A 26770-nucleotide genomic window follows, 5' to 3' on the forward strand; every position below is an offset into this window, starting at 1 on the left:
ATAAAGCATAATGCCATAAAATCATAAAGTAACACCTAAAAACAAATGGAGGATTTTGGTGTGGTGTGAAAAAAATGTCTGTGGCCTAACTCTCTCTGCCTTACATCCAGGAGGGACAGCTGAGTCAGACTTCTGTTTATGTTAATGTCAAGCTGGGTGACATGAGCCAACCATCTGTTGAAAACATTAAAAGTTAATGGTTAGATTTCCAACCCAGACAAGTTATCATCAACCCATCATTCCTCCCTCCACTCACAACTAAAAATCCTGTAAGTTGTGCAAGAACCAAAAGAGGATTCTGAAACATTGTGAGTACGAGGTGAATTGGCTTGGGACCCCAGGACTAGGGGAACAACACAGAGGCAGAACATCTCAGTCCCCACCCACCCACCCCCACCTATCAGAGGAAAGACACTCAGACCCATTGTTTCCCAAGTCCTGACTGAGAAACAGGAGGGAGCCAGGTAGGCTCATTTCTCTCCTGGATGGAAGGGGAGCTCTTCTGACAATCAGGCAGGACCACCACCACAAGGGGAATCAGTTAGAGCTGGAAACAAGTGTCCAGAAAATGCTTACCTTCCTCATCAGACTTGAGATATCTCCTGCTTAGAAACACTGAGGCAGATGGACAGAAAGGGACAAAGAGATCCAAGCATGCTGTCTAATACTTCTGACCCTGACGCTAAGTTCTCCTTTGTCAAATGTAAAGACTAGCTTCCTCACTTTCAGAAGGTGTGTGTGTGTGTGTGTGTGTGTGTGTGTGTGTGTGTGTGTGTGTGTGTGTGTGTGATGAAGTAAGCTATATTAAAGGAGCATACAGAGGCCAGTAAGCAGAGGGCCTTAGCAAGAAGGCTCAACCAAATGGGGCAGACAGACGTCATCCACAGGAGCAACAATGCCTGAGAGTGAACAGGAGGGGTCGTAGATGAAGGAGAGAGAGGCCAGCACCACTCACTCTTGACTGCTCCTCTGGCTCCATCCAACTCCACCCACTTGACCTCCTGGCCTTAAAGTGGAACATAAGCATCTGGGTCAAGCCCTTCTGCTGAGCGGGGAGGTACCGGAGCTCAAAATGCGACCCTGTTTCAGCACCACGGACAGCACCAGCTCCCCTGCCTAGGGCTCTCCAGGCGTCAGCGTCTCCTGGTGGACGGAGAGCGACCTCCCGGAGAGCCATTTATCAGCCCCCAGGGCAGAGTGGGAGGAGCCCAGGGAAGGGTCTGGTGACATCCTAGGTCAATGATGTTGGTCAGGTATGTCTGGGACCCCGTAGTGTGTGCTTCCCTCGTCAGACTCGGGCGCTTTGTCCCAAAAAGGTGTCAACCGGGGATTAGGTGCTGTCCTGAGGTGAGGTTTAGGCATGGGTGTCTCCAGTAATTAGATGGAATAATAAAGCCAGTCTTGGGAATTTCTGGCAAGAAAGTATTAATCACTCAAAGAGGAGGTCCTTATGGTATTTAGACCTGTTGTAAGACCTTGGGAGAAATAAGGTTTCTGTTTAATTTTGTAGCTGTCTTCCTACCAAGCCTGAATAACTTCAGAGATGCTTTTTTTTTTTTTCTTTCTCCATTTAAATTGTTTTCACTCTTTCAGTCTGGGGTGGGTTTTTCCTTTTTCCATGTTTCCTCACATTTCTGTCTGGGAGCCTCCTTGTCCCTCTTACGTGGTCTCAACCACTCCAAGGCTCGCACCTCAACTACTGCCCCGGCAACTCTTACAGTTACTAACCCAGGATGTCTTGAGCCCCAGAGCTGGGAAGTGGCAGGAAGCCTGGGTCCTGCCGATAGGGTTGGAAACAGGAACTTCATGCCTGCCCAAATCCCCTCATATGTTCCTCTTTCTGGTCCTCACCCTGCTCAGGAGTGCCCACATGGGAGCTGGCTTCCTCCCCTGTGGCCCCTCCAGGGTCTACTACACCAGGCAATCAGGCTCCTACCCAGGCAACCCCTTATCTGAGTCCCCCAAACACCAGAGCAAGGTTCACCACTATTCACCCACACAGCCAGCATTCTACAGGACACTCAGGTTTTCACAGGCAGAGTTGGAAACTTCTAGAAAAGATGAGAAGAACTGGAGATTATTTGCCTCTTAGGATAAGGTAAAGTCCTGGACATGGGAGTCCAAAGGAGGGGCCAGACATGGGGGCACTTAATCATTGTCTCCCAAACCTTTCTCTCCACCCCTCACCCACGTCTGCACAATAAGGAGGCACTTTGCTGATTTCTCTCTGCCCCTGAACACACACACAAATGAATAAACTTTTGTTCACCTGTCACTTCTGGTCTCCCAAACTACTCCCTATGGTTGTGAGTGAGTAGATGCAAGGAGAGGAAAGTCATTTTTTATGTCATCTTCTTCACCAAAATTGAAGCTATACCTTTTGCAAGATTCTACTACTTGTGTGTTTACCTTTATATAAATATTGCCACTTGACACATATTTATCACCTCCTATAGAATTTGTCATTACAGGGTGCAAACCAAGTCTACAATTGCTTGTGAGAAATGCACATTCTTGCTCCCAAGGACTCACTTTCTATCTTGGGAACAGAAATACACAGTCAAGGAAATTCATCTTCTCACCTGCTTTCTGCCCACCTCCAATCTGTTCTCCACAGAGAAGCCAGAGAGAATTCTAAAAGCCCAAGTGTCATTTCCAGCTTCTAACCCTCCATTGGCTCCCAGTTGCCCAAGTGGAAATAGCAAAATCCTTTAAGATGAGCTCAAGCTGTTACATGGACCACCTTACTTGGCTCAGGGCGGGCAGGGACCAGTTTCTAATGCCTACAGCACACCATAAGCCAACAGCCAACACATGCACAGAAGCCCAGACTAATTTATTTATTCTATCAAAGAATAAAAAATTTTAAAAAATATTTATTTATTTTGGGGAAAGTACAAGCTGGGGGAGGGGTAAAGAGAGGGGAACAGAGGATCTGAAGTGGGCCCCACACTGACAGGCTGACAGCAGGCAGCCTGATGTGGGGCTTGAACCCACGAACTGTGAGATCATGCCCTGAGCTGAAGTTGGACACTCAAACGACTGAGCCACCCAGGCACCCCAAAGAATAACATTTTTAAAGGCAACATCATGACCCGCACATAGATATAAAATAAACATGTGTTAAAGATTTTTTCAGCACTAGGTGTTGTATGTAAGTGATGAATCACTAAATTCTACACCTGAAACCCATATTGCACTGTGTGTTAACTAACTAAAATTTAAATTTAAAAAAAGAGATTTTTTATTTTGGCAAAAAAAAACCCCACACACACTATCAGATCTAACCTCTTAACAAAATTTTAAGCGTACATTAGTGTTAATTGTAGTCACTATGTTGTAGAACTTTTTTACCTTGCATGATTGAAACTTTATACCCACTGAACAGCATTTTATTTAATTCATTATGAACGAGGGGACCAGGCAGAAATTAAAGATGCACAAACTGGGGCGCCTGGGTGGTGCAGTCGGTTAGGCGTCCGACTTCAGCCAGGTCACAATCTCGCGGTCTGTGAGTTCGAGCCCCGCGTCAGGCTCTGGGCTGATGGCTCAGAGCCTGGAGCCTGTTTCTGATTCTGTGTCTCCCTCTCTCTCTGCCCTTCCCCCATTCATGCTCTGTCTCTCTCTCTCTGTCCCAAAAATAAATAAATGTTGAAAAAAAAATAAAGATGCACAAATTTGTATGGGGTAAAGGAACATTGAAATGAATTTGTGAAGCATGTAAAACTTGCTTGGTAGGAAGATTCAGGTCCCCCACCCCCACCCCAGCCAGATAGAATGTATATGCATGTCTGTGGACAAGAACTATTTGCATTGTTATTAGTTATCTATAAATCATAGCATTTAAAATAGTTCAGAGAGGGGTGCCTTGGTGGCTCAGTTGGTTAAGCATCCAACTTATGGCTCCCATGAATTGGAGCCCAGTGTCGGGCTCTGTCCTGACAGCTGAGCCTGGAGCTTACTTTGGATTCTGTGTCTCCCTCTCTGTCTGCCCCTCCCCTGCTTGCTGTCTGCCTCTCTCTCTCAAAAATAAACAAATATTAAAAATAAAATAAAATTTGGGGCACCTGAGTGGCTCAGTCGGTTAAGTGTCCGACTTCAGCTCAGGTCATGATCTCACGGTTTTTGAGTTCGAGCACCATGTTGGGCTCTGTGCTGATGGGTCATGAGCCTGGAGCCTGCTTCGGATTCTGTGTCTCCCTCTCTCTTTCTGCCTCTCCCTCTGCTCATGCTGTCTCTCTCTTTCTCATGCTCTCTCTCTCTCAAAAATCAGTAAACGTTAAAAAAATTTTTAATTAAAATTAAAATTAAATTAAATTAAAATAAAATAGTTCAAAGGCAATAAAATGCTAGAATCAGATAACCCCAAAAGGGCATGCTCTAAAGAATACATACTTTTTGGGGCACCTGGGTGGCTCAGACGGTTAAGTGTTGACTTTGGCTCAGGTCATGATCTCCCGGTTTGAGAGTTTGAGCCCCGCATTGGACTCTGTGCTGATGGCTTGGAGCCTGGAGCCTGCTTCAGATTCTGTGTCTCCCTCTCTTTCTGCACCGCCCCCCAACTTGCACTGTCTCTCTCTCTCTCAAAAATAAACATTAAAAAATTAAAAAAAAAAAAGAATACATACGTTTTCATTGGAGACAGCCAGCAATCTTATTTCACTTATTCTAAATATTCTTACAATTCTTTTTTTAAATGTTTATTTATTTTTGAGAGAAAGACAGACAGAGAGGAAGCGGGGGAGGGGCAGACAGAGGGAGACAGAATCGGAACCAGGCTCTGGAGCTGTCAGCACAGAGCCCGACGCTGGGCTGGAACCCACGAACTGCAAGATCATGACCTGAGCCAAAGTCAGACGCTCGACCAACCAAGCCACCGAGGTGCCCCAATTCTTTTTTTTAAGATTTTATTTTTTTAAGTAATCTCTACACTCAACATGGAGCTCGAACCCACAACCCCAAGATGAAAATTCACGTGGTCCACCAACCGAGCCAGCCAGGCACCCCAACATCCTTACAATTCTCAAAGCAAGTATTCATTGATCCCCTAATGTTATGCCAGCCATCTTTATAGTCAGAGTGGATTCAGCAGTAGATGGGAGATACAAGTTCCTTTGGGAAGCTTACATTTTAATGACAAGAGAGACAGACAATAATTAAGCAGATTATGTGTTATATTGATTCATGATAAGGAGTTTGAAGAAAAACAAAAGAGAAAGATATATAGGGGATATGAAATGGATTATACTCTTCAATATGTTGTCCGTGGATGTTATCATTGAGAAACTGACGTTTGAGTGCACACACATATACACACACGCACCACAAGCCTTTATATAGACACATACACACAACTTAAATATGCACAGAGAGGACACAGACACACATACACACAAATACAGACACATATGTACTTCAAAGATACATATATAGAGATCACAGACACAGCTCAAAATACTCACACAGAAATCACACACACATATATACAGACACAATACAGAAATACACACAAAAACCACAGACACGCATAGATACACAGACACATACACACTTCAAATATACACAGACACACATACCTCAGACATGCACACACAGACAGCAAACACACACACACACATATATATACACAAACCAAAGAAACACACACACAACAGAGGCACACACAGAGACTACAGACACAAGTACACATGCATATACACAGACACATACACTACAGATACACAAACACCACAACCACACAAGATGAGGCATTAGCCACTGACTCCTCACGCAGGGAGCTTTGCTCTGGGAAGGCTGAGGTCCTAGTTCTCAGACCAGACAGATCCAATGTCCCAGCAGAAGAGAAAGGTCGAGGTGCCCTGTGACTCTGTGCCACTTTCTGCCATGTGGGCCACCTTTTTGTTCTCGTACACACCTCCCCTGCCCACCAACATCACCATCCACCTGTCCCTGCTGTCCTTGAATCGGCAGATCCAGAGACCTCGCCAGCCCAGCTGCTGGCCTGTGTCTGGAAGAACTGAGGCCAATCACCAGGGAATGGACAGGGATGATGGAAACATCTCTTGGTCTTTGGAAGATGGACACGAAGCCAGGACCAGTGAGAAGCAAAGTGAAGTCACCTAAGGGGAGCGGGAGTGAAAGAGCAGGGGGCAAAAATGGCTGGGCTCTGGGGTCATGGGCCAATGTGGGAGGCCCAGGTGCACTACAAAGTGTCTCTGTTCCTGGAGTTCCCTCTCAATCCTTCTCTGAGGGCCCCATGGGGGGTGTGAGAGGAGTTCATGGGACATACTAGGAGCCCCCCAAGGGTGCTTGGAAAGATCTTCCCATGGTCCTGGGCCCATCCCAACCCAATAGAACATCTTTTTGGATACTCCAGCGCCTTCTACCCTGACTCTAGGCTCCCTGAGGAAGCCCTTGGGGCGTCTTCCTGATAACTTGGGTGTTGATGAAGAGACCTGGTCAGAGGAACCAGGGTCCCCTGCTTGGGACACCTATGAGCTTCATTGGCTGCAGAGCTCATCGGGTGGTTCAGTTACCGTTCTCTTTCCCAAAACAGAAGGAGGAGGAGGAGGAGGAGGAAGAAGATGGGGAGGAGAAGGGGAGGAGGGAAGGAGGAGGAGTGGGGAAGGAGGAAAGGGAGGAAGACAGGAGGAGGAGGAAGATGAGGAGGAGAAGAGGAGGAGGGAAGGGAGTTAGGAGGAGGGGGAAGATGGGAAGAGGAAGGGGAAGGAAGTTAGGGAGGAGGAGTAAGATGGGGAGGAGGGGAAGGAATATGGAGAGAAGGGGAGGAGGGGGAAGAAGATGGGAGGAGGACAAGGAGGAAGATGAGGAAGGGTGGGAGGGGAGAAAGAAGGAGGGGGCGAGGGGAGGAGGAGGAGGAGGAGAGGAGGGGGAGGAGCGGAGGAGGGGGAGGAGAGGGAGGAAGATGGGAGGCGGAGGAGGGGGTGGGGGAACGTGGTGGTTCAGATCAGACTGGATTTCTTTGGCCCCTGGAGCAGAGAGCCTGATGACTGACATGCACAGGGGCTGACCAGAACACAGCCAGAGCTGCAGGCAGACCCCCGGTCTGCTCACACCACCTGCTCTCTGGAATAAGACAAGCCTGCCTCCCAGAAAACCCTTCTCACCCTCCAGCTCTGGCTCAGCTGTCCCATCGTCCAGGCACATCCTCACCCCCTCCTCCGGGCTCCGACAGCCCCATCCTCGCTCCTGGGTCAGCCCTGTCCACCCCAGGCTGTGACTGTGTCTCTGATTCCCCCGTCCTGGCCCTGGCTGGAGTTGCTCCCCCAAGGTCAGCCTTAACTCAGCCCAGCCTCCAGGACTCCCTGCTCCGAAGACGGGAGCAGCTCAGCCAGCAGAGGGACCAGCTGGAACAGGGGCCCACAGAGCCTGTCCTGTCCTGGGGAGAGAAGGGGAGGTGTGGCTGGGGTTAAGTAAGAGTGAGGCAGAGATCCGAGCACAGAAGAGACCGTTACCAAATCTGTCCCTTCCCTTTTCCTCCGTCTTCAGATCAGCCCTCTCCTACAGGCCCGCCACTGGCCACTGTGCGGACTTTGCCCAGGGTGGGCCAGACCAGCCTGCTGGGAGCACTTTTCTTGTATGAACACATCCGTCTTCTCAAAAACCCCATGCACTGGTTTGCTAGGGTTATCACAACACAGTACCACCAAGAAGCTTCAGGGCAGGGCTGACCACCAGGAGCTTCTTACTACAGGCAGGACTCAGAATGACCACTGAGGAATGGACAGGACCAGGCATTTGACATGCAAGATGGCCACACCTGCATCTGCTGAAAATGCCCACCTCTGTCCTCCTGTGGGATTCTCCCCCAGACAAAGTATTGACTGTGATCCTTCCATGGGACTCCAGAGGAAACTGAGGCTTGGAGGCTGGGAGGGCCAGGCACACCTGGGCATTCTCCCTCAACATCATGCTGTGCTGTCATCTTGCAGCAAATGCCCAATTCCCAGGCATGGCCTGGTGCATGCAACCCCAGGGAAGCCTGGGGCAGGGGGCTATGAGCTGATCAAGAAGCTCAAGATCCCCCTCGGAGTCCTGGTCCCATCCACTCTGGCCATTCAGACCTGGGAACTCACCTCCTAGCTGCACAGAGCAATGGGGTTTCCTACAAACCCTGCCTGTGTTCTTACCAGCTCGCGCTCTACCAACAGGAGCTTGCGTGGCCTGGAGTGTCTCTGTCTTTTTGGGTGTTAGGGAAGTTTTCAAGACCAGACACAAAGTCTGACACTCTCCCCTTTGACTCCACTCCCCCGAAAGGAGATGGTGATGATGCAGTTGTCATGTTCATTCATTCATTAATCATCATCTCCCTCACCTGGCTGTGTGGGGGGGCGGGACCTGTCCCCGTCCTTCTTGCCTCAAGCTTCCCCTGCGCAGAGTGGTTAAACCCCTTCCTGAGCCCCACCACTGGCAGGACTGACCCTCTGGGCTTCTAGAAGCTGTCATTGGCCGGGTAGTGCCTGCCCTCCTGGTGGGGACAGAGGGGCAGGAGGGACCGGCCACGGGCAGGGACCGGGGCGGGGGGGCAGTGGATTGCTGGAACCCCATCTGGAAAGTAGGAGTGGTTAATCTTTAAGGGTCACGCCACCTCCGAAAGCATGCTGGAGACAAGTTCCTCTTCTATGGACAGTCACTTTTCAGACATCAGCCCTGGGCTTCCTATCGGGGCTTCCTCCCCGTCCTGTAACACCAAGGCACCATGACTCTTACCCCACAGATGTCACCATTGCTGCTGCTGCTGCTGTGTGCAGGTGAGTGGGCCAAGGCGAGAGGATGGGGCCGGAGGCGAGAGGACCGGGCGGGCAGGGGCTGCCACTGACCCTTGATTCCCCACAGGGTCCCAGTCTCAGGATTCCAGATTTCACCTGCAAGTGCAGACACCCATGATGGTGCAGGAGGGTCTATGTGCATTCGTGCCCTGCAGTTTCTCTTACCCCTCGGTCCAATACACTGAGGAGGACCCAACTCACGGCTACTGGTTCCGGGAAGGGACCAATACAGAGCAGGGTGCTCCAGTGGCCACAAACAACCCCAATCGTGAAGTGCAGCAGGAGACCCAAGGCCGTTTCCACCTCCCTGAAGACCTCAGGGACTACAACTGCTCCCTGGACATCAGAGACGCACAGAAAAGGGACTCGGGGACATACTTCTTTAGGGTGGAGAGAGGGTCTTATGTGAAATACAATTACATAGGGAGGAAATATCATTTCAAGAACTACCGGCTCTTCCTGCATGTGACAAGTAAGGAGTGGGGTCAAAGAGAGGACATGCATGGGTCCTGAGGGCCCCAGGGCAGGTCCGGGAGGGGACCCCCTGATTTCCATCCTGGCTGGGAGGAAACGGCTGGCCTGGTGTAGAGGCTGCTTCTGGGGGCACACGCAGGGCCTGGGTCTCTGTCTCTCTTTCTCCCTCAGCTCTCACGCGGACACCTGACATCCACATCCAGGGGCCCCTAGAATCTGGCCAGCCCAAGAACATTACCTGTAGCGTGCCCTGGGCCTGTAAGAGGGGGACGCCGCCGACCTTCTCCTGGATCGGGGATGCCCTCGCCTCCCTGGGCCACGGGACACACTTCTCCTCGGTGCTCACCCTCACCCCGGGGCCCCAGGACCACGGCACCAACCTCACCTGTCGAGTGACCTTCCCTGGAGCTAACGTGAGCACAGAGAGGACCATCCAGCTCAACGTGTCCTGTGAGTGCCAGGCCAGGACGCCAGGGTCCCTGAGGACAGTGGGGGCTGGGGGTGGGGGAGGCAGGGTCTAGAATTCTGGGGAGGAAGGAAAGGAAGCATGCAACTCCACCCTTTTCCTATTTCTGTGGTTTCTGGGAGAATAGGGCCAACCCTCATCTTCCTGTCTCCGAAAACAATTCTGTCTATCTGTCCAGATGCGCCCCAGAACCTGACCATCAGCGTTTTCCTGAGAGAAGGCACAGGTAGGACGCAACCTCTTCTCTCAGGCTTTGGCGGAAGGGGCGTCTGTCTCCACCCCTCAGAGCAGAGCTGGGGTTTTAGAACTCAGGTGGGAGAAAGGCTCGGGCCAGGTGTGGGGTAGCGGAGGTGGGATGGCCCCCCGCACTGGATCCTCAGCTTACAAACTGGCTTCCTCCCACTCCTGACCCTGTTCCCAAGGGGTTTTGCACAACCTCCCTGCCTGATGGGTGTGCCGCTCCCTGGTGCGAGGGCTGCGTCCTCCTCCCAAATCTCGCCCTGTTCCCTTAGGATCTGGACCCTGCCTGTTCCTGCAGTTTCCTTCAACATTCACATGATATTCTTTAAAATAGTAAGCGTAAAGTGTGTTGGTCTGCTCAGGCAGCCAGAAAAAAATACCACAGACTGAGGGACTTCAGCATCAGACATTCATTCCTCACATTTCTGGAGACTGGCAAATATAAGGTCAAGCTTCCAAGGTTCCAGCCAATATGGTTCCAGGGGAGAGCTCACTCCGGGTGAGAGGGGTTGCTTTTCGGCCGTGTTTTCTCTAGCGCACCTGAGAGAAAGAATGCTTTCTGGGGCACCCGGGTGGTTCAGTCGGTGGGGTGTCCGACTTCGGCTCAGGTCATGATCTTGCAGTCGTGGGTTCAAGTCCTGCATCAGGATCTGTGCTGACAGCTCAGAGTCCGGAGCCTGCTTCGGATTCTATGTCTTCCTCTCTCTCTCTCTCTCTCTCTCTCTCTGCCCTTTCCCTGCTCATTCTCTCTCTCTCCCTTTCTCTCTCAGAAATAAATAAACATTAAAAAATTATTTTTAAAAAAAAGCAAGAAAGAAAGCTGTCTGGTGTCTCTTCTTATAAGAGCACTAACCCCATCCTGAGTGCCCTACTCTCATGAGCTCATCTAACCCTATCACCTCCCAAAGGCCCATCCAAAGGGCTCCAAATACCACCGTATTGGGGGTTAGGGCTTGGACATTGAGCTTGAAGGGAACCCATTCCAGTCCCTGGCAAACTGAATAAGAATAAAATACTGTTCAGCACCTGTGTATCTCCCCTCTTGGTTATCTTTCTAAACGTAATCTATGCATCTCCATTTAAAAACACACACATACCTACACACCATATTGTATACGCTGCTCTACATCTTTATTATTATTTTAAGGTTTTTATTCAAATTCCAGTTAGTTAACGTATAGCGTAATATTAGTTTCAAGTGTATGAAATAGTGATTCAACACTTGCATACATCGCCTGGTGCTCACAAGTGCCCTCCTTAATCCCCATCACCTATTTCCCCATTGCCCACCTCCTCCCCTCCAGTAACCATCAGTTTGTTCTCTATAGCTAAGAATCTGTTTCTTGGTTTGTCTTTCTCTCTATGTTTTCCCCTTAGCTCGTTTGTTTTGCTTCTGAAATTCCACATATGAGTGAAATCACATGGTATTTGTCTTTCTCAAACTGACTTATTTCACTTGGCTATTATTTTTTATAGACTTTTCACCGTGGCATAATTTAGGTTTATATAGTACACAGAGTTTCCATAAAGCCCTCACCTAGCTTTGCTTGTTGTTAAAAGTCTTACATCGCCATGATGCATTTGTCCCAACTAAGTGACGTTAGTCCATGACTGTCTATGAGTACATAGGAAACCTTCTTCATGCTTCCTGACGACTCCATGGTCTTCTAATTCGAAGTATATTACAATGTAAAGTACTTCATTAGTCCCCATTGGTGGAAAGCCACGGGGTTTCCAGACTTTTGATAAGACAAATAATACTGCAATAAATAACTCGTACAAACATTCCCCATATGTGTACATGTGTCTATAAGATAATTGTCTCAAGAAGAAAAGTCCCAGATCAAAGGGTGTGTTTGTAATTTCTACAGAGACTGCCAAATCATTTGGTATGGAAGTTGTTTTTTTTATAATCCCAAACTGCTGAACATTTTCATTTCATCCTTGCTGATATCTTACGTGAACTCACTGCCATTTTAATTTGAATGATCATTTTGTAAACAATGTTGTGTATGTTTTGTTACGTCTAAGAATCGTTTGTATTTCTTTGTGGACTTTTTCTTAGTGATTTGAAGAAGCTCTTTTTATATGAAGGAAATCAGTTGTATGTTAGTTGAAAGGATTTATTTGCAGCCTAATAATGGCCTCTTTGACTTAGCATGTGGTGACTTTGTGAGGCAAAAACATGTTTTTTTTTTTTTTTCTTTTGAGGGGAAGTGTTGCATTCATTGGTTTCCTGGAGTTGGCTTTCACTGGTAGGCGGAAGCCAATTGTGTCCATGCTTCCTCAACTCTGGGTTCAGTGACACCTAGTTGGGTGCTAGAAATTGGCCGGGAGGGATGTGTTTACACTAAGGAAATTGGCAAATGTCACAAGTCAGGGTTGGTTTTTTTTTTCCCCCTCCCCTCCTCCCTCCCCAATGAGCTGGTTGTTAACCATTTACCAGTAATGTTGTGTGTACCAATATTTCCTTTCAAACCTCTGCCTTTCTGTCGTCTAATATTACTTTTTTAACCTCCAGAAGCCTCATATGTAAACATTCCCAAGCATACACATTCACTCAAGCCTTACAGGACTATTTGATTTTCCCTGACGTGCAGGGCCTTCTCACACCCCAGCCGTAGCTGCCTTTTCTGTGTCTGCCTCCCTCAATTGCTCTTCTTACCAGCATCATCCTCCAGCCAGCTCCCAGCCCCTCTTCTGCTCTGCTGTAGCCTCTCCTCCTCCAGGAAGCCCTCCCTGCCCTGACAGTGTCACTGAACTCCCATCCTCAGGGCTCCCTCCGCACAACGGACCCCTGTCACAAAACACATCACAGTGATTTGGGGGCATCTCGCTCACAAGACTGTGAACTCTCAGACCCGGCTAACTGAGACGGGTCTTTGTGAACTTAGTGAAAGACAGAACGGCAGGTTCTTAGAGGCAAATCTGGGATCTGCGTTGGCACAGATGGCTGAGGTAGGTGGGTGAGAAACAAGGCAATTCAGACGAATACAAGAGGGATTCTTAGAAAGGCTGTAGTGCCCGCTCCCAGCTCTGTCCCCTTGGGCTGACCCCAAACGTCAGAGCCCATCATGCTGTGGAAGAGAAGAAACAGACTTAAATGATGTGAGGAAAAGAAAGAGACAGAGAGAGACACAGACACAGACAGAGACGGAGACAGAATACCCCTGGTGAGGGCCGGGGCTTAACTTGTTCTCTGTCTTGCCAGCACCTGAGGCTCTGGGCAACGGTTCATCTCTCCCAGTCCAGGAGGGCCAGTCCCTACACCTGGTCTGTGACCACAACAGTAACCCTCTTGCCAAGTTGAGCTGGACCCGGGGCAGCCTGACCCTGAAGCCCTCACAACCCTCAAATCCCGGGATCCTGCAACTGCCCCGGGTGGAACTGGGGGACCATGGGATATACGTCTGCCGAGCTCAGCACCCGCTGGGCTCTTTGGAAGCATCCCTGAGCCTCCTTGTGAAGAGTGAGTTGGAGCACACCTGGGAAGGATGCCTGGGTCCTGGGAGGTGGGGCTCCTCTGATCCCTCTCCTGTCGTCCTGCAGAACCCCCGAAGCTGTTTGGTCCCTCCTGCTCCTGGGAGGGTGAGGGGTTGCACTGCACCTGCTCTGCTCAATCCCAGCTGCCCCCCTCCCTGCACTGGCGGCTGGGGGAGGGACTGCTGGAGGGGAACCACAGCGATGCCTCCTTGGCCGTCACCTCCAGCTCCGAGGGGCCCTGGGCAAACAGCAACCTGAGCTTCATGGAGCCGCTGGGCTCCAGCCTCAGACTCAGCTGCGAGGCCAGGAATGTGCATGGGGAACAGAGCGCCACCGTCCTGCTGTTGCCAGGTCAGGGGGCTGTGTCGGGGTGAGGGGAGGGTGATGCCTGGAGGAAGGAGAGGCGCGAGGCAGGATGGAGCAGAGAAGTGCTTCTGACTCTGGGCCAAGGGGCGCCAGAGGTCCAAGTCACCGGAAGGTTGGTGGGGGAGGGACTGGGGGAATAGGTGGCTGGGATCCCATAGAGGGACAGGGGGACAGAGGAGCCAGTCCTGGATAGAAGTGGGCACAACCCGGGGTAATGGATTCCAGAAGGCTGGAGGCTTAGGTGCCTGCTTCATGGTGCTGGAGTTCACCCCGGGTGCCCCTTACCTGCAGGGAGACCAGGGCCCAGGACAGGTGTGCTCCAGGGGGCGATTGGGGGAGCTGGTGTCACGGCCCTGCTTGCTCTGTGTCTCTGCCTCATCATCTTCTTCGCGTGAGTGGTGGCCCCGGTTTGGGCGAGGGCCTCGCGAGTTTGGGTCAGGGAGGGGACTCGGAAAAATCTCCCAGACTCAAAGCCCAGAGCTGGAGGAGCGCAGTGGGTGGAAGCTGCATCAGGAATTCAGACTCCGGGCCCCTGGGCCAGCAGTCTGTTCCCCACATGGGGTGGGTGGTTGCCGTCTGCAAGGAGAGAAGATGTGTTCTCATTGTGGTCCCCGCAGCCAGACAGTTCCGGGGTCCCAGCAGTGAGCCAGCCAGGCTGAAAGGCCCTGATCTCTCTCCTCAGAGTGAAGACCTACAGGCAGAAATCAGCCGGGAACGCAGTGCACAGGAATGACGTCCATCCCACAGTGAATAGAGTCTCCCAGGTGAGTGGCGTGGGCATCTTTCTATCCGGTGTCCTGGGCTGGGCCATGAGGTGGCTCACTCGGCATGCCAAAAGTGAGTCCCTCCTTGACCACCCCTCCCCCCACCAAATTTGGTCCTCTCTTGGGATTTCTGGCTGCTCTCATCTGAAAGACTGGAGAGACACCTTTCCCTCTCCCCTCTCCTCCATCTAGACCCTTCCCTGCTGAGCCCCCACTGTCTCCCTCTTGAGCTCAGAGCCTGGAGCCTGCTTCAGATTCTGTGTCTCCCTCTCCCTCTGACCCTCCCTCCTCGTGCTCTGTTTCTCTCTCTCTCTCTCTCTCTCAAAAATAAATAAACACTAAAAAATTTTAAATAGAGAGAAGCATGAGATCTATTTTAATATGTTTATTTAACCCAGTATATTCAAAATATTACTTCACCATCACGTCATCAGTAATCAATGTATAGGTTATTAATGAGATAGTTTGCATTTTTCTTTCTTCTTCTTCTTTTTCTTCTTCTTCTAATTCTTCTTCTCCTTCCTTTGGTACCAAGTCTTTGAAATCCAAGGTTTATTTCACACTCATGGCACACCTCCATGAGGAATCGCCATGATTCACGTACTCAGTAGCCACATGTGGCTAGGAGCGACCGTATTTTACACAATTTCCTTGGGCTGGTGTTCTGTGATCTGTCCCACGCCCTCAAAAGGAGCTCCCTGTCCCCAGGCAGGACTCATTCTCTGTGACTTTGTGCGTTTGCATGCATGATTTCCTCTGTCCCTCCCCATTTGTACCAGCCAGACCCCTAATCGCCTTTCACACTCCAGTTTCAATATTCCCCTGCCTTATGCAGGGAAACTGTCATCATGCCTCCCTGTAATAACCACAGGCCTGTCCCCAGCACCCTGTGAGCCTCTGGGTGGGGGCGGGGGGGGTGAGGCAGAGCTCCTACTCGCCTCAGTGATTCTCACCCACACCCTCAGCACCCTTCCTCTGCCCACCAAATCACAATGTGCAATTAGATAATTTGCATGTGTGTGTGAGGAAGACAATGTGATACTGTCTCCTTGCTCTGATAGGCAAGGTCCTCTCTTGGGATTGTCTGTCTGAGGTCAGATAGGCTGTCTGAGGTCAGAGATGGTGTGTCCTAAAGAGTTTCTTGACCTTGCACACTCTGTCTATAAAATGGAATGACAACAGTTATATCATCCATAGGGGAGTGGTGGGGGGATTTGCAAGGAATCAATGCCATTATGATGAAAATTTGTTAAAGCTACAAATGAGTGAGTGAGTGAGTGAATGCTCAGGAAATGGGCACGAAGTGGATAAATGGTTAAGTGTTCCCCAAGCCCCTACTTCCCTTGTCCAGACCCAAAGGCCAGCTCAAATGCCTTTCTTTCCTCCCCCTCAGGATCACAGCCAGTCAGACAGCCGGTCAGACCCCCTTTCACCAGCCGCAGCTGCCTTCCCTTCAGAGAAAGAGGGGAAGCTCCACTACGCCTCCCTCACATTCCACGGGCTGAGGCCACACAACTTTCAGGACCGGGAGACCACCGAGTATGCAGAGATCAAGACCCAGAAATGACGACCCCACCCACGGAGCCCAGACAGGGCATCTCTGAGGAAATGCGTGTCAGGCACTGATGTTTTTATTTTTATTTAAAAAAATTTTTAATGTTTATTTATTTATTGAGAGACAGAGAGAGAGAGAGAGAGAGAGCACAGATGAGCGGGGGAAGGGAACAGAGAGAGGGAGACACAGAATCTGAATCAGGTTCCAGGGTCTGAGCTGTCAGCACAGAGCCCGACGCGGGGCTCGAACCCATGAACCACAAGATCATGACCAGAGCCAAAGTCAGATGCTCAACCGATTGAGCCACCCAGGTGCCCCTAAATTTTTTTAATGTTTAATAATTTTGAAGGAGAGAGAGAGAGTGTGAGCAGCGGAGGGGCAGAGAGAGAGGGAGACACAGAATCCAAAGCAGGGTCCAGGTTCTGAGCTGTCAGCACAGAGCCCGACATGGGGCTTGAACCCACAAACGGTGAGATCGTGATCTGAGCTGAAGTTAGATTTTAACTGACAGAGCCACCCAGGCGCCTTGTAAATCTCTTTCTGCATGTAACTAACAGGAGAAGATATTTCCCAATACATGTATCTAACGAAGGATCCATCCACAGTATAAAAAGAATATATAGGGATCTTCCAAAAGTCAGTAAGAAAAAAGCAGACAACTCAATAAAAAGGAAAGAAAGTCAAAGGGCCAATTAGCAGATAGAAAGGTGTTTAACTTCAGTAGCTGCCAAGGAAATGTAAATAAAACCCCCAATGCTGTGCCACAGCACAACGACCACATTGGCTAAAATAATAACAATATCAAGAATATCAAGTGTTGGAGACATTACATTAAGGGAAATAAACCACCATCAAAAGACAAATACTGCATGATTCCAGTTATACAAAGTATCTAAAGTAATCAAATTCTTAGAAATTTGGGGAACCCCCAGGGAGGGGGAAATAGGAAGCTGCTATGTAATAGGTAGAGTTTTAGTTCTGCAAGATGAAGATTTTCTAGAGATCAATGATGTGCATGCAGCTAGTACACTTAAAAATGTTTAAGAGTGGGGCGCCTGGGTGGCTCAGACAGTTGTCTGACTTTTGATTTCAGCTCAGGTCATGACCTCACAGATGTGGGATGGGGCCCCAGCTCCTAGCTGAGCATGGAGCCTGCTTAACATTCTCTCCCTCCCTCCCTCCCTCCCTCTCTCCCTCTTTCCGTCTTTCTCTCTCTCTCTCTCTGCCCGTCCCCCTCTTGCATGTGTGTGCTTTCTCTCTCTCTCTAAAAAAATGTTGAAGATGGTAGACATTTATGTTGTTTTGTTTTGGTTTGTTGTTTTTACCACAATACAAATAAGTGATGTACATAGTGGTTACCAAAGAGCTGAGAGGTTGGGAGAGTGGGTGGACAGTTGGTATTTAACAGGCACAGAATTTCACTTTAAAAAGTTCTAGGGATGGATGATGGGGATGGTTACACAATGTGAATGTACTTAATGCCACTAATTGTACCTTTAAAACAGTATACTTTACCACAATAAACATTTTTTTTTCCTTGGGGCACCTGGCTGGCTCAGTCGGAAGAGCATGCGGCTCTTGATCTCGGGATCGTGAGTTTGAGCTCTACGTTGGGTGTAGAGATCACTAAATAAATAAATAAACTTAAAAAAAATTTTTTTTCTTGAAGAATACCAAGTGTGCTTCAGCATCACATATACTAAAACTGGGAAGATCCAGAGAAGATTATTAGCATGGCCCGTGGACAAGAATAGAAAGTGTCGGTGAGGATGTGGAGAGGGTTACTGAAACTCTCATATATCGCTGGGCCAGGGTGGGGAGTGAGAATTGGTACAACCATTTGGAAAAATGTTTGTCACTCTCTACTAACACTGAGCACAGGAGCCAGCAATTTCACTGCAACGTGTGTATCTAACAGAAGGGCGCACAAGCATTTCACCAAATGCGTGTGAGAAAGTTCATGGCAGCTGTGGTCGTAATGGCTGAAAAAGGGAACCTGTCCAAATGCCCACCAGCACTAAGACAGGTAGATAGTCGACAGAGTATCCATGCAGTGGAAGAAGGAAACGAGCAACCCATACAACAAGGGAGAATCTTAGAAACATAATGTGGAGTGGAAGAACCCAGATACAAGAGTCCCCACTATGTGACAGCCTTGTTATAAGGTTCAGAAACAGGCAAAACTAATCTTTGTTGTTAGAAGTCAAGATACTGGCTACTGTTGGGGGGGGTGGGTAGTGACTGGAAGGGGACAGTGGGGGTGTCGTGAGGGCTCCAGGCAAGATCTGTGTCTTGATCTGGGTCCTAACTGCTCAGATGTGGTCACTCTGTGCAACATTTTTGAGTAACACACTGCGATTTGTGTCCTTTTCTACATGAATAGTACTCTTTAACAAAATTTGCATTCATTGTTCTTTCTTTCTTTCTTGAGAGGTAGAGACACGTGAGTGGGGGAGGGAGGGAGGAAGAGAGAGAGAGAGAGAGAGAGAAACAGAGAGAGAAAGAGAGAGAGAAAAACAGAGAGAGAGAGAGAGAATCCCAAGCAGGTGCTGTGCTGCCAGCCCAGAACCCAACGTGGGGCTTGATCTCATGAAACCAAGAGATCATGACCTGAGCTGAAACCAAGAATCAGATGTTTAACTGACTGAGCCACCCAGGTGCCCCTACGTTTACATTTTTTAAAAAGATTATCCTTGCAAATATCTAACTCTGATTTCTCCAGACTATAAGCTCCCCCAAGGCAAGGACAGCACTATGTCTGACCCTATGTTTTCAGAGCCCAGCCTTGGACACAGCACATGCAGTGGGCTCAGGAAAGCTCTGAAATGCTTTGCACTTGAGTGCAAGGGGATGATGTGCATAGGGCCTTCAACTTGTATTTCCAGCCCAAGGCTTTCTCCTAGACTTTAAATCCCTATGTTTTCCTGGACATCTCTCCCTGAAGGACCAGAGGCTCCTCACTTTCAATGCATCCCAAACTGGCTCCGTGCCTTCCCTCAAGTCGGCTTCTCCCTTCAATTCTCCACCCAGGGTGTGGGAATGTCCATCCACTGGCATGGTGCCTGCTATCTCTTCAAGGAGAGCCTCATACTCCTGTGCCTGTATTAGCTGCAACTTCCCACCAGGGCACAACTTCTGATCTGGCCCTCAGTGGTATCTTGCAAAACAGACCTCTTCCCCTTCTGCACACTCACAGGCCCCAATCTAGGGTCTTCTCTGCCTGTTCCTTTAAGAGGCCACTGTCTGAACCACTTCTTGAACCTGGTGAGTCCACATCCTCTCCTCCCCCATTGGAGGCAATGAGGTCCCCTTGGCCATGGTATAAAGTGTCCCTAAGGCCCACTAGTACTCAAGGCCCAACTTCCAGCATGAAACCTTCTTCCACCCCTTCCTGCTATCTTGGAGAAGATTCTGGAACTCCCTCCTCTGGAACCCCAGAAACCCTGTTCATCTCTCCACCGTAGTTTAATCACAGGATCTAGAGACCGTCTAAGTGGTCTTTATGAAGGTGGTAGGGGAAAGCAGTTGAATGTTTAAGGCCCTTCATAATAGCCAAAAGGTAGAAGCAACCCAAATGTCCATCAATGGATGAATGGGTGAACAAAATGTGGTCTATCCACGTAATGGAATTTTATTCAGCCATAAAAAGGACCGAAGCCCTGATACATACAACATGCACAAACCTCAAAAATACGTTAAATGAAATACACCAGACACAAAGGTCACATATTATATTATTCCATTTATATGAAATATACACAATAGGTAAATTCATAGAGACAGAGAGCAGATGAGGGACTGCCAGGGGCTGTGGAAAGCGGGGAAGGAAGAATGCCTGCTTTAATGGGTGTAAGGGTTTCTTTTTGGGGTGATAAAAATGTTCTGGAATCAGATAGAGGCAGAGGTTACACAACATTGTGAATGTACCAAATGCCACTGAATCATTCACTTTAAAATCATTAATTTTGGGGTTCCTGGGTGGCTCTGTCAGTAAAGTGTCCAAATTCAGCTCAGGTCATGATCTCACAGTTCGTGAGATCAAGCCCCACATTGGGCTCTCTGCTGTCACAGAGTCCACTTTGGATCCTCTGCCCCCCTCTTTGTCTGCCCCTCCCCTGATCTCTCTCTGTCTCTCTCAAAAGAGATATTTTTTAAATGAATTAATTTTATTTAAAAAAAAATTTTTTTTTCAACGTTTATTTATTTTTGGGACAGAGAGAGACAGAGCGTGAACGGGGGAGGGGCAGAGAGAGAGGGAGACACAGAATCGGAAACAGGCTCCAGGCTCCGAGCCATCAGGCCCAGAGCCCGACGCGGGGCTCGAACTCACGGACCGTGAGATCGTGACCTGGCTGAAGTTGGACGCTTAACCGACTGCGCCACCCAGGCGCCCCAAAATGAATTAATTTTAAATTTTGTTAATTTTATGTTACATGAATTTCCCCTTGACTAAAAAAAAATAGTTTATGTTCTTCAGTCATTCTGCTGGGATTCGAATGCCCACTTCACCATTTGACCTCTTGCTGTTTCCCCTTGCTCCTCCATCAAGTGAGGATAACAATACTCCCTAGCTCACTCATTTGAGAATGCAGGCAATTAATGAGCACAGGGTGGCATTGTGCCCAGTGTGTGGTGAGCAGCCTCGGGAGGCTGGTCAAAGTCCACTCAGCCAAGGGCCAAACGCTGCCCAGTAATCATTCCACTGGCTACACATCTCTAGGCTTCAACCTGTGTGGACATGTGATGTCAGATTCTCCGCCCACACCCGGATCCAGCAGGCAACCCCGTGGTTCCAGAGAAAGGCAAGTGAGCAAAGAAGAAGTGTAAGGCTTATTTCAAGTCTTCATTGCCAGGATTTAGTTTCACTTCCACCTCTCTCAGTGACCATTTCCATGAGTCACCAAGTTCCCAGTTTGTCCCTTCCTCTGCATGCCCAGATCAGATCTCACTTGACTTCTCTGCCCAACCCCCGGACCATTGAAACAGCCAGTTCCCCAGCCTCTGGGTTCCCCATCAGCACATCTGTCCCTAACTTGCTAACTTCCTTGCCCCTCTCCCTCCAGATGGTGTCCACTCCAATGAGGGCTGCTCAAGAATTTCCACAATCCCACAGCCACCTGCCTCACCCTTTTCCCTCAGCCACCACCCCTCACACATATTGGCCACATCCTTGCCACTTCCTGAACATCCCCAGCCCCTTGTGCTCTCCATGCTTTATTCACATGGTTCCACCTCACTGTGATATTGTCCCCTTTCTCCATCTTCACAGTGCGCACCTACCCTTTGAGATCTGGCTCAAATACCACTTCCTCAGACAAGCTGCATTTCCTACCTGGGCCCCACCCCCAACCCTGCATTCTCCCATGGGTTGGGTTAGGGCATTGCTAACCAACCTCAGCACTATTGATATGTGGGCATTAGGAGATGAATCATTCTTCATTGTGTGGGAGGGCAGGGGGCTGTCCTGTGCATTGTAGGATGTTAAGCAGCAGCCCTAGTCTCTACCCACATGATGCCAGGGGCTTCCCACACCTATTTTTTTTTTTAATTTTTTTTTTTCAACGTTTATTTATTTTTGGGACAGAGAGAGACAGAGCATGAACGGGGGAGGGGCAGAGAGAGAGGGAGACACAGAATCGGAAACAGGCTCCAGGCTCTGAGCCATCAGCCCAGAGCCCGACGCGGGGCTCGAACTCACGGACCGCGAGATCGTGACCTGGCTGAAGTCGGATGCTTAACCGACTGCGCCACCCAGGCGCCCCTTCCCACACCTATTTTTGACAACCAAAAATGTCTCCAGACATTTCAAAATGTCCATGGCGAGGGTGCACAAATGTGCTCAGTTGAGAACCACTGGGTTAGGGTTGAGCTCCTATGCACTCACACATGCAGAATGACCGACAACTTTCCCCAGTTCTTCTTTTCAAGGTGACCGCAGACACTGCTTGACTCCTGGCCAGTTACAAAGCAATTAAGTACATTTCCGCAGCTTTACATCACATTCACAAGGGGAACCTTGGGAAATCCTTGCTTTTCTCTCCATTTCTTTGTTCTCTACACTTTTGCTGCATGCCCATTATATGATGGGAACACTTCTTCCAAGAGGAAGAAGATACTTCCTGCCTCAGAAGAGCTGAAGACAGTTCCTGCCTCAGAAAAGCTCAAGTTCAGGGTTTGGGGAAGAGACAGAAATATGCAACCTATTAAAACACAGTGTGGGGGCTCCTGGGTGGCTCAGGTTTTCAGTGTCCAACTTTGACTTAGGTCATGATCTTGTGAGTTTGAGCACCACATCAGGATCTGCAATGACAGAGTGGAGCCTGCTTGGGACTCTGTCTGTCCGTGTGTGTGTGTGTGTGCGTGTGTGTGCCTCTCTCCCACTTATAGGCACACACACTCTCTCTCAAAATGAATAAATAAACTTAAAAAAAAAACCCACAGTGTGATGAGGCTCGTATAAAGATGGGCGTGGGATATTAAACAGATAAGCAGAGCCCATGGTCTGAGGACCCAAGGGCAAAAGCTCTGACCTCTGCCTCAGGGGTGGGAAAAGGATTAGAAAAAGCTTTCCAAGGGGCGCCTGGGTGGCGCAGTCGGTTAAGCGTCCGACTTCAGCCAGGTCACGATCTCGCGGTCCGTGAGTTCGAGCCCCGCGTCGGGCTCTGTGCTGATGGCTCAGAGCCTGGAGCCTGCTTCGGATTCTGTCTCCCTCTCTATCCCTCTCCGACTAGTGCTCTGTCTCTGTCTCTCAAAAATAAATAAAGGTAAAAAAAAAAAATAAACATTTAAAAAATAAAAACGAGGGGCGCCTGGGTGGCGCAGTCGGTTAAGCGTCCGACTTCAGCCAGGTCACGATCTCGCGGTCCGTGAGTTCGAGCCCCGCATCGGGCTCTGGGCCTGATGGCTCGGAGCCTGGAGCCTGTTTCCGATTCTGTGTCTCCCTCTCTCTCTGCCCCTCCCCCGTTCATGCTCTGTCTCTCTCTGTCCCAAAAATAAATAAACGTTGAAAAAAAAATGTTTTAAAAAAAAGAAAAGAAAAAGCTTTCCAAGTGCGGATGGGTGGCTCAGCCAGTTAAATGTCCAACTCTCAATTTTGGCTCAGGTCATAATCTCACAGTTCATGGGTTCAAGCCCTGTATCGGGCTCTGCGCTGATGGTGCAGAGCCTACTTGGGATTCTCTCTCTGTCTCTCTCCCCCTCCCCCACTCATGCTGTCTTTCTCTCTCTCCCAAAATAAATAAACTTTATTTATTTAAGAAAAGAAGAAAAAGAAAAAAAGAGAAAGCTTTTCAGAGGAAACCACTTTTAAGCCACACCTTGAGGGGCAAGCAGGAGTTGGCCAAGCAGAGAAGAGGAAAAGCAGCCCGGGGAGTGATAACATCAGGCACAAGGAAGTGGGAGATGACCTGGTAGCTTTTGGGCAAGAGCAGACAGTCTGCACTAGCTGTAACCTGGGGTGAAAGAGACAAGATTAATTTCCTCCCCAAAACTCTGGCTGGAGTCTGCTCTCCAAGGGCCCTGTCTCCAGGCTGAGGAGGTTGGACTTCATCCTTCAGTCTGCCACATTAAAAAAAAAAAAAAATGAACCTGGATTTAGACAAAGCAAGACTTTGTTCAAAAGGATTATTGCCATAAGAAAAGGAGACTGTTGCAAAAGGGGAAGGACTCCTCTTGCTACAAAAGTAGTCTGAATGAATCTGAAAAGATGGAAATGATGCAAAGCATCTTTTCTGATCCCTGTGGAGCAAAACTAGAAATTGATGATAAGAAGGAAAACTGGAAAACTCACAAATATGTGGAAATCAAAACAACATGCTCCTAAGCAACCATTTGATCAATGAAGAAATCACAAGGAAAACCAGAAAATACTGCAGACAAATGAAAACTAAAATACAGCCTGCCAAAATTCATGGGATGCAGTGAAAGCAGTGCTTAGAGAGAAATATAAAGCTGTAAATGCTTATGTTAAAAAGGAAGAAGGATTTCAAATAAACTGCCTAACTTCACATATTAAGGAAGACAAAGAAAAATGGACTAAGCCCCAAGCTAGCAGAAGGAACGAAATAATAAAAATTATAATGGAGATGATGAAATAGAATAACAATATAAAGAAAATCAACAAGACCAAAAGTTGGTTCTTTGAAGAGATCAACAAAATTGGCCAACTTTTAGCTAGATCAACTAAGAAATATTTTAAAAAGATTATAAGAGAGTACTATGATCAATTGTACGCCAACAAATTGGGTAACCTAGGTAAATGAACACGTTCTTAGAAACACACAATCTAGCAGGACTCAATCAGAAACAAAAAAATCTGATAGACCTATTGTTGCATCCACACGACTCCTGAAACAGAATGCTATGGGCACCAGTGACAGTCACAACAAAGTTTATTACAATGAGAGGTAAGGCTGACTGATCGGGACCAACACTCTTGATAAGAGTGTGGCCCTGAACAGCCGGGGTACAGAGTTTTTAAAGCCGATCACATCGCTTTATCATTATCTGGGACAGAACAGATAAATAGTTCCCAGATGAGTTAGAAACAGTTGCCAGATGAGTCAGAAACAGTTATCGAATGAGGTGATTATTTTAGATTTTCTGCCGCTAAGTTGCAACCAGTGGATCTCTTTGACCTTGTCTCTGATGCTCTTTTTGAGGTTTTGTTTCCTTCATTGGTAAAGCCTGATTCACAAGAGTATGAAGTATGATTTACAAGAGTAAAAGCAAAGTTGTTATCTTTTGACCTTCAGTATCAGAACAAAGTTGTTATCTTTCAAGCTAAGCGTTAGCCCTACAGTACAATTTAACCCTTACACTATAACTAGTAAGATTGAATCAGGAATCAAAAACCTTCCAACAAAGAAAATCTCAGGACCACATGGTTTCATGGGTGAGTTCTAACAAACATTTAAAGAAGAATTAGGGGCACCTGGCTTGCTCAGTTGGTAGAGCGTGTGGCTCTTGATCTCAGGGTTGCAAGCTCAAGCCCTACATTGGCTGTAGAGATTACTTAAAAATAAAATCTTTAGAAAAACATAATAAATAAAGAATTAATACCACCCCTTCTCAAACTCTTCCAAAAAATCAAAGAGGAGGGAACACTTCCTAACTCATTCTATGAGACGAACTTTATCTTGATACCAAAGCCAGACAAAGACACTACAAGAAAATGAAACTACAGACCAATATCCTTTAGACATGGCACCAAAACTCAGGCAACAAAGTAGATAAATTGGACTTCATGAGAATTGAAAATTTTCGTGCATCTAATGACACTTTTGACATTGTGAAAAAGCAATCCACAGAATGGAAAAAAACATTTGCAAGTCAGATATCTGATAAAGGATTAACAGATAATAAAAGAAGGTCCTGCAACTCAACAACAAATACGATAACTCTATTTATTTACTTGTATTTATTTTTAATTTTACATTTATGTATTTTTGAAAGACAGAGTGAGACAGAGCATGAGTGGAGGAGGGGCAGAGAGAGGAGACACATAATCTGAAGCAGGCCCCAGGCTCTGAGCAAGCGTTCAGCACAGAGCTGGATGGGGGCTCCAACCCACGCACCGTGAGATCATGACCTGAGCCAAAGTCGGACACTTAACGGACTGAGCCACCCAGGCGCCCCAGTTTTTAAAAAAATTTTTTTAATGTTTTTATTTATTTTTGAGAGACAGAGACAGCACGCAAGCAGGTGAGGGGCAGAGAGACAGGGAGAGAGAGAATCCCAAGCAGGCTCCCCTTGCCAACACAGAGCCACAGACAGGGCTCTAACCCACCCACTAACCGTGAGATCATGACCAGTAGAAATCAAGAGTAGGAGGCTCAACCGGCTGAGCCACCCAGGCAGTCCTAAAAAAAAAAAAAAAAAAAAGATTTTATTTTTAGGTAATATCTACCCCCAGCGTGGGGCTCCAACTCACACCCTCTAGATCAAGAGTGGATGCTCCACCTGTCTGAGCCAATCAGGCGACCCGTGAAAATGTTTAATGGTTGGGGCACCTGGGTGGCTCAGTCGGTTGGGCGGCCGACTTCGGCTCAGGTCACGATCTCGCGGTCCGTGAGTTCGAGCCCCACGTGGGGCTCTGGGCTGATGGCTCAGAGCCTGGAGCCTGCTTTCAATTCTGTGTCTCCCTCTCTCTCTGCCCCTCCCCCGTTCATGCTCTGTCTCTGTCTCAAAAATAAATAAAACGTAAAAAAAAAAAGAAAATGTTTAATGGCTAAGAAAGTGTTTCATGAGTGCAACAAGGAGCTTGAGCCAGCAGAATCAGGCAGGGTAGAAGAGTTTTCACTAGCATCATGAAGAAAGGCCTCTCTAAAAGGAAAACGGGCACCCACATTCCCACCACAACCGGTTCAAGTCCTCAAGACTATTTCTGGGGGTTGCCAAGCTTCAGCGGCCTCCTTGATTGGGTGCGGCGGAAAGGCACGTGCAGCCGCTGATTGGCTGCGGGATACGCCCATGCAGCCGGTGACTGGCTGCAGGGTAGACACGCCCCATGCAAGGCTGGAAGGCGGGATCAGGGGACTCCTGTTGCCCTCCGACCTTCCCCGCGCCACCGACGGAAGCCGGCTGGCGTCGGGCGCCCTCTCCTGGCCTCTTCTCTTTCCTGGCTACCGTTGAA

At 48.5% G+C, this 26770-nt stretch overlaps 1 protein-coding gene across 2 annotated transcripts; it reads left to right on the forward strand.

The window, feature by feature from the left end:
• The first annotated feature begins 8633 nt into the window (after nucleotides 1-8633).
• LOC121018942 (sialic acid-binding Ig-like lectin 5) lies at nucleotides 8634-16301 on the forward strand. Of its 2 annotated transcripts, none has more exons than XM_040458059.1 (9): nucleotides 8634-8771; nucleotides 8857-9261; nucleotides 9435-9713; nucleotides 9908-9955; nucleotides 13217-13438; nucleotides 13519-13803; nucleotides 14110-14209; nucleotides 14501-14582; nucleotides 15976-16301. In XM_040458059.1, the coding sequence occupies exons 1-9, from the start codon at nucleotides 8720-8722 to the stop codon at nucleotides 16147-16149; spliced, it is 1647 nt and encodes a 548-aa protein (XP_040313993.1). In that variant the 5' UTR covers nucleotides 8634-8719; the 3' UTR covers nucleotides 16150-16301. The 2 variants fall into 2 exon arrangements, with proteins under 2 accessions (XP_040313993.1, XP_040313992.1); XM_040458058.1 differs by having other exon boundaries at nucleotides 8636-8771; nucleotides 13181-13438.
• The last annotated feature ends 10469 nt before the right edge of the window (nucleotides 16302-26770 follow it).

This window comes from Herpailurus yagouaroundi, unplaced genomic scaffold, assembly GCF_014898765.1.
Source record: "Herpailurus yagouaroundi ecotype Mexico unplaced genomic scaffold, PumYag 220, whole genome shotgun sequence".
Lineage (NCBI taxonomy): Eukaryota > Metazoa > Chordata > Mammalia > Carnivora > Felidae > Herpailurus > Herpailurus yagouaroundi.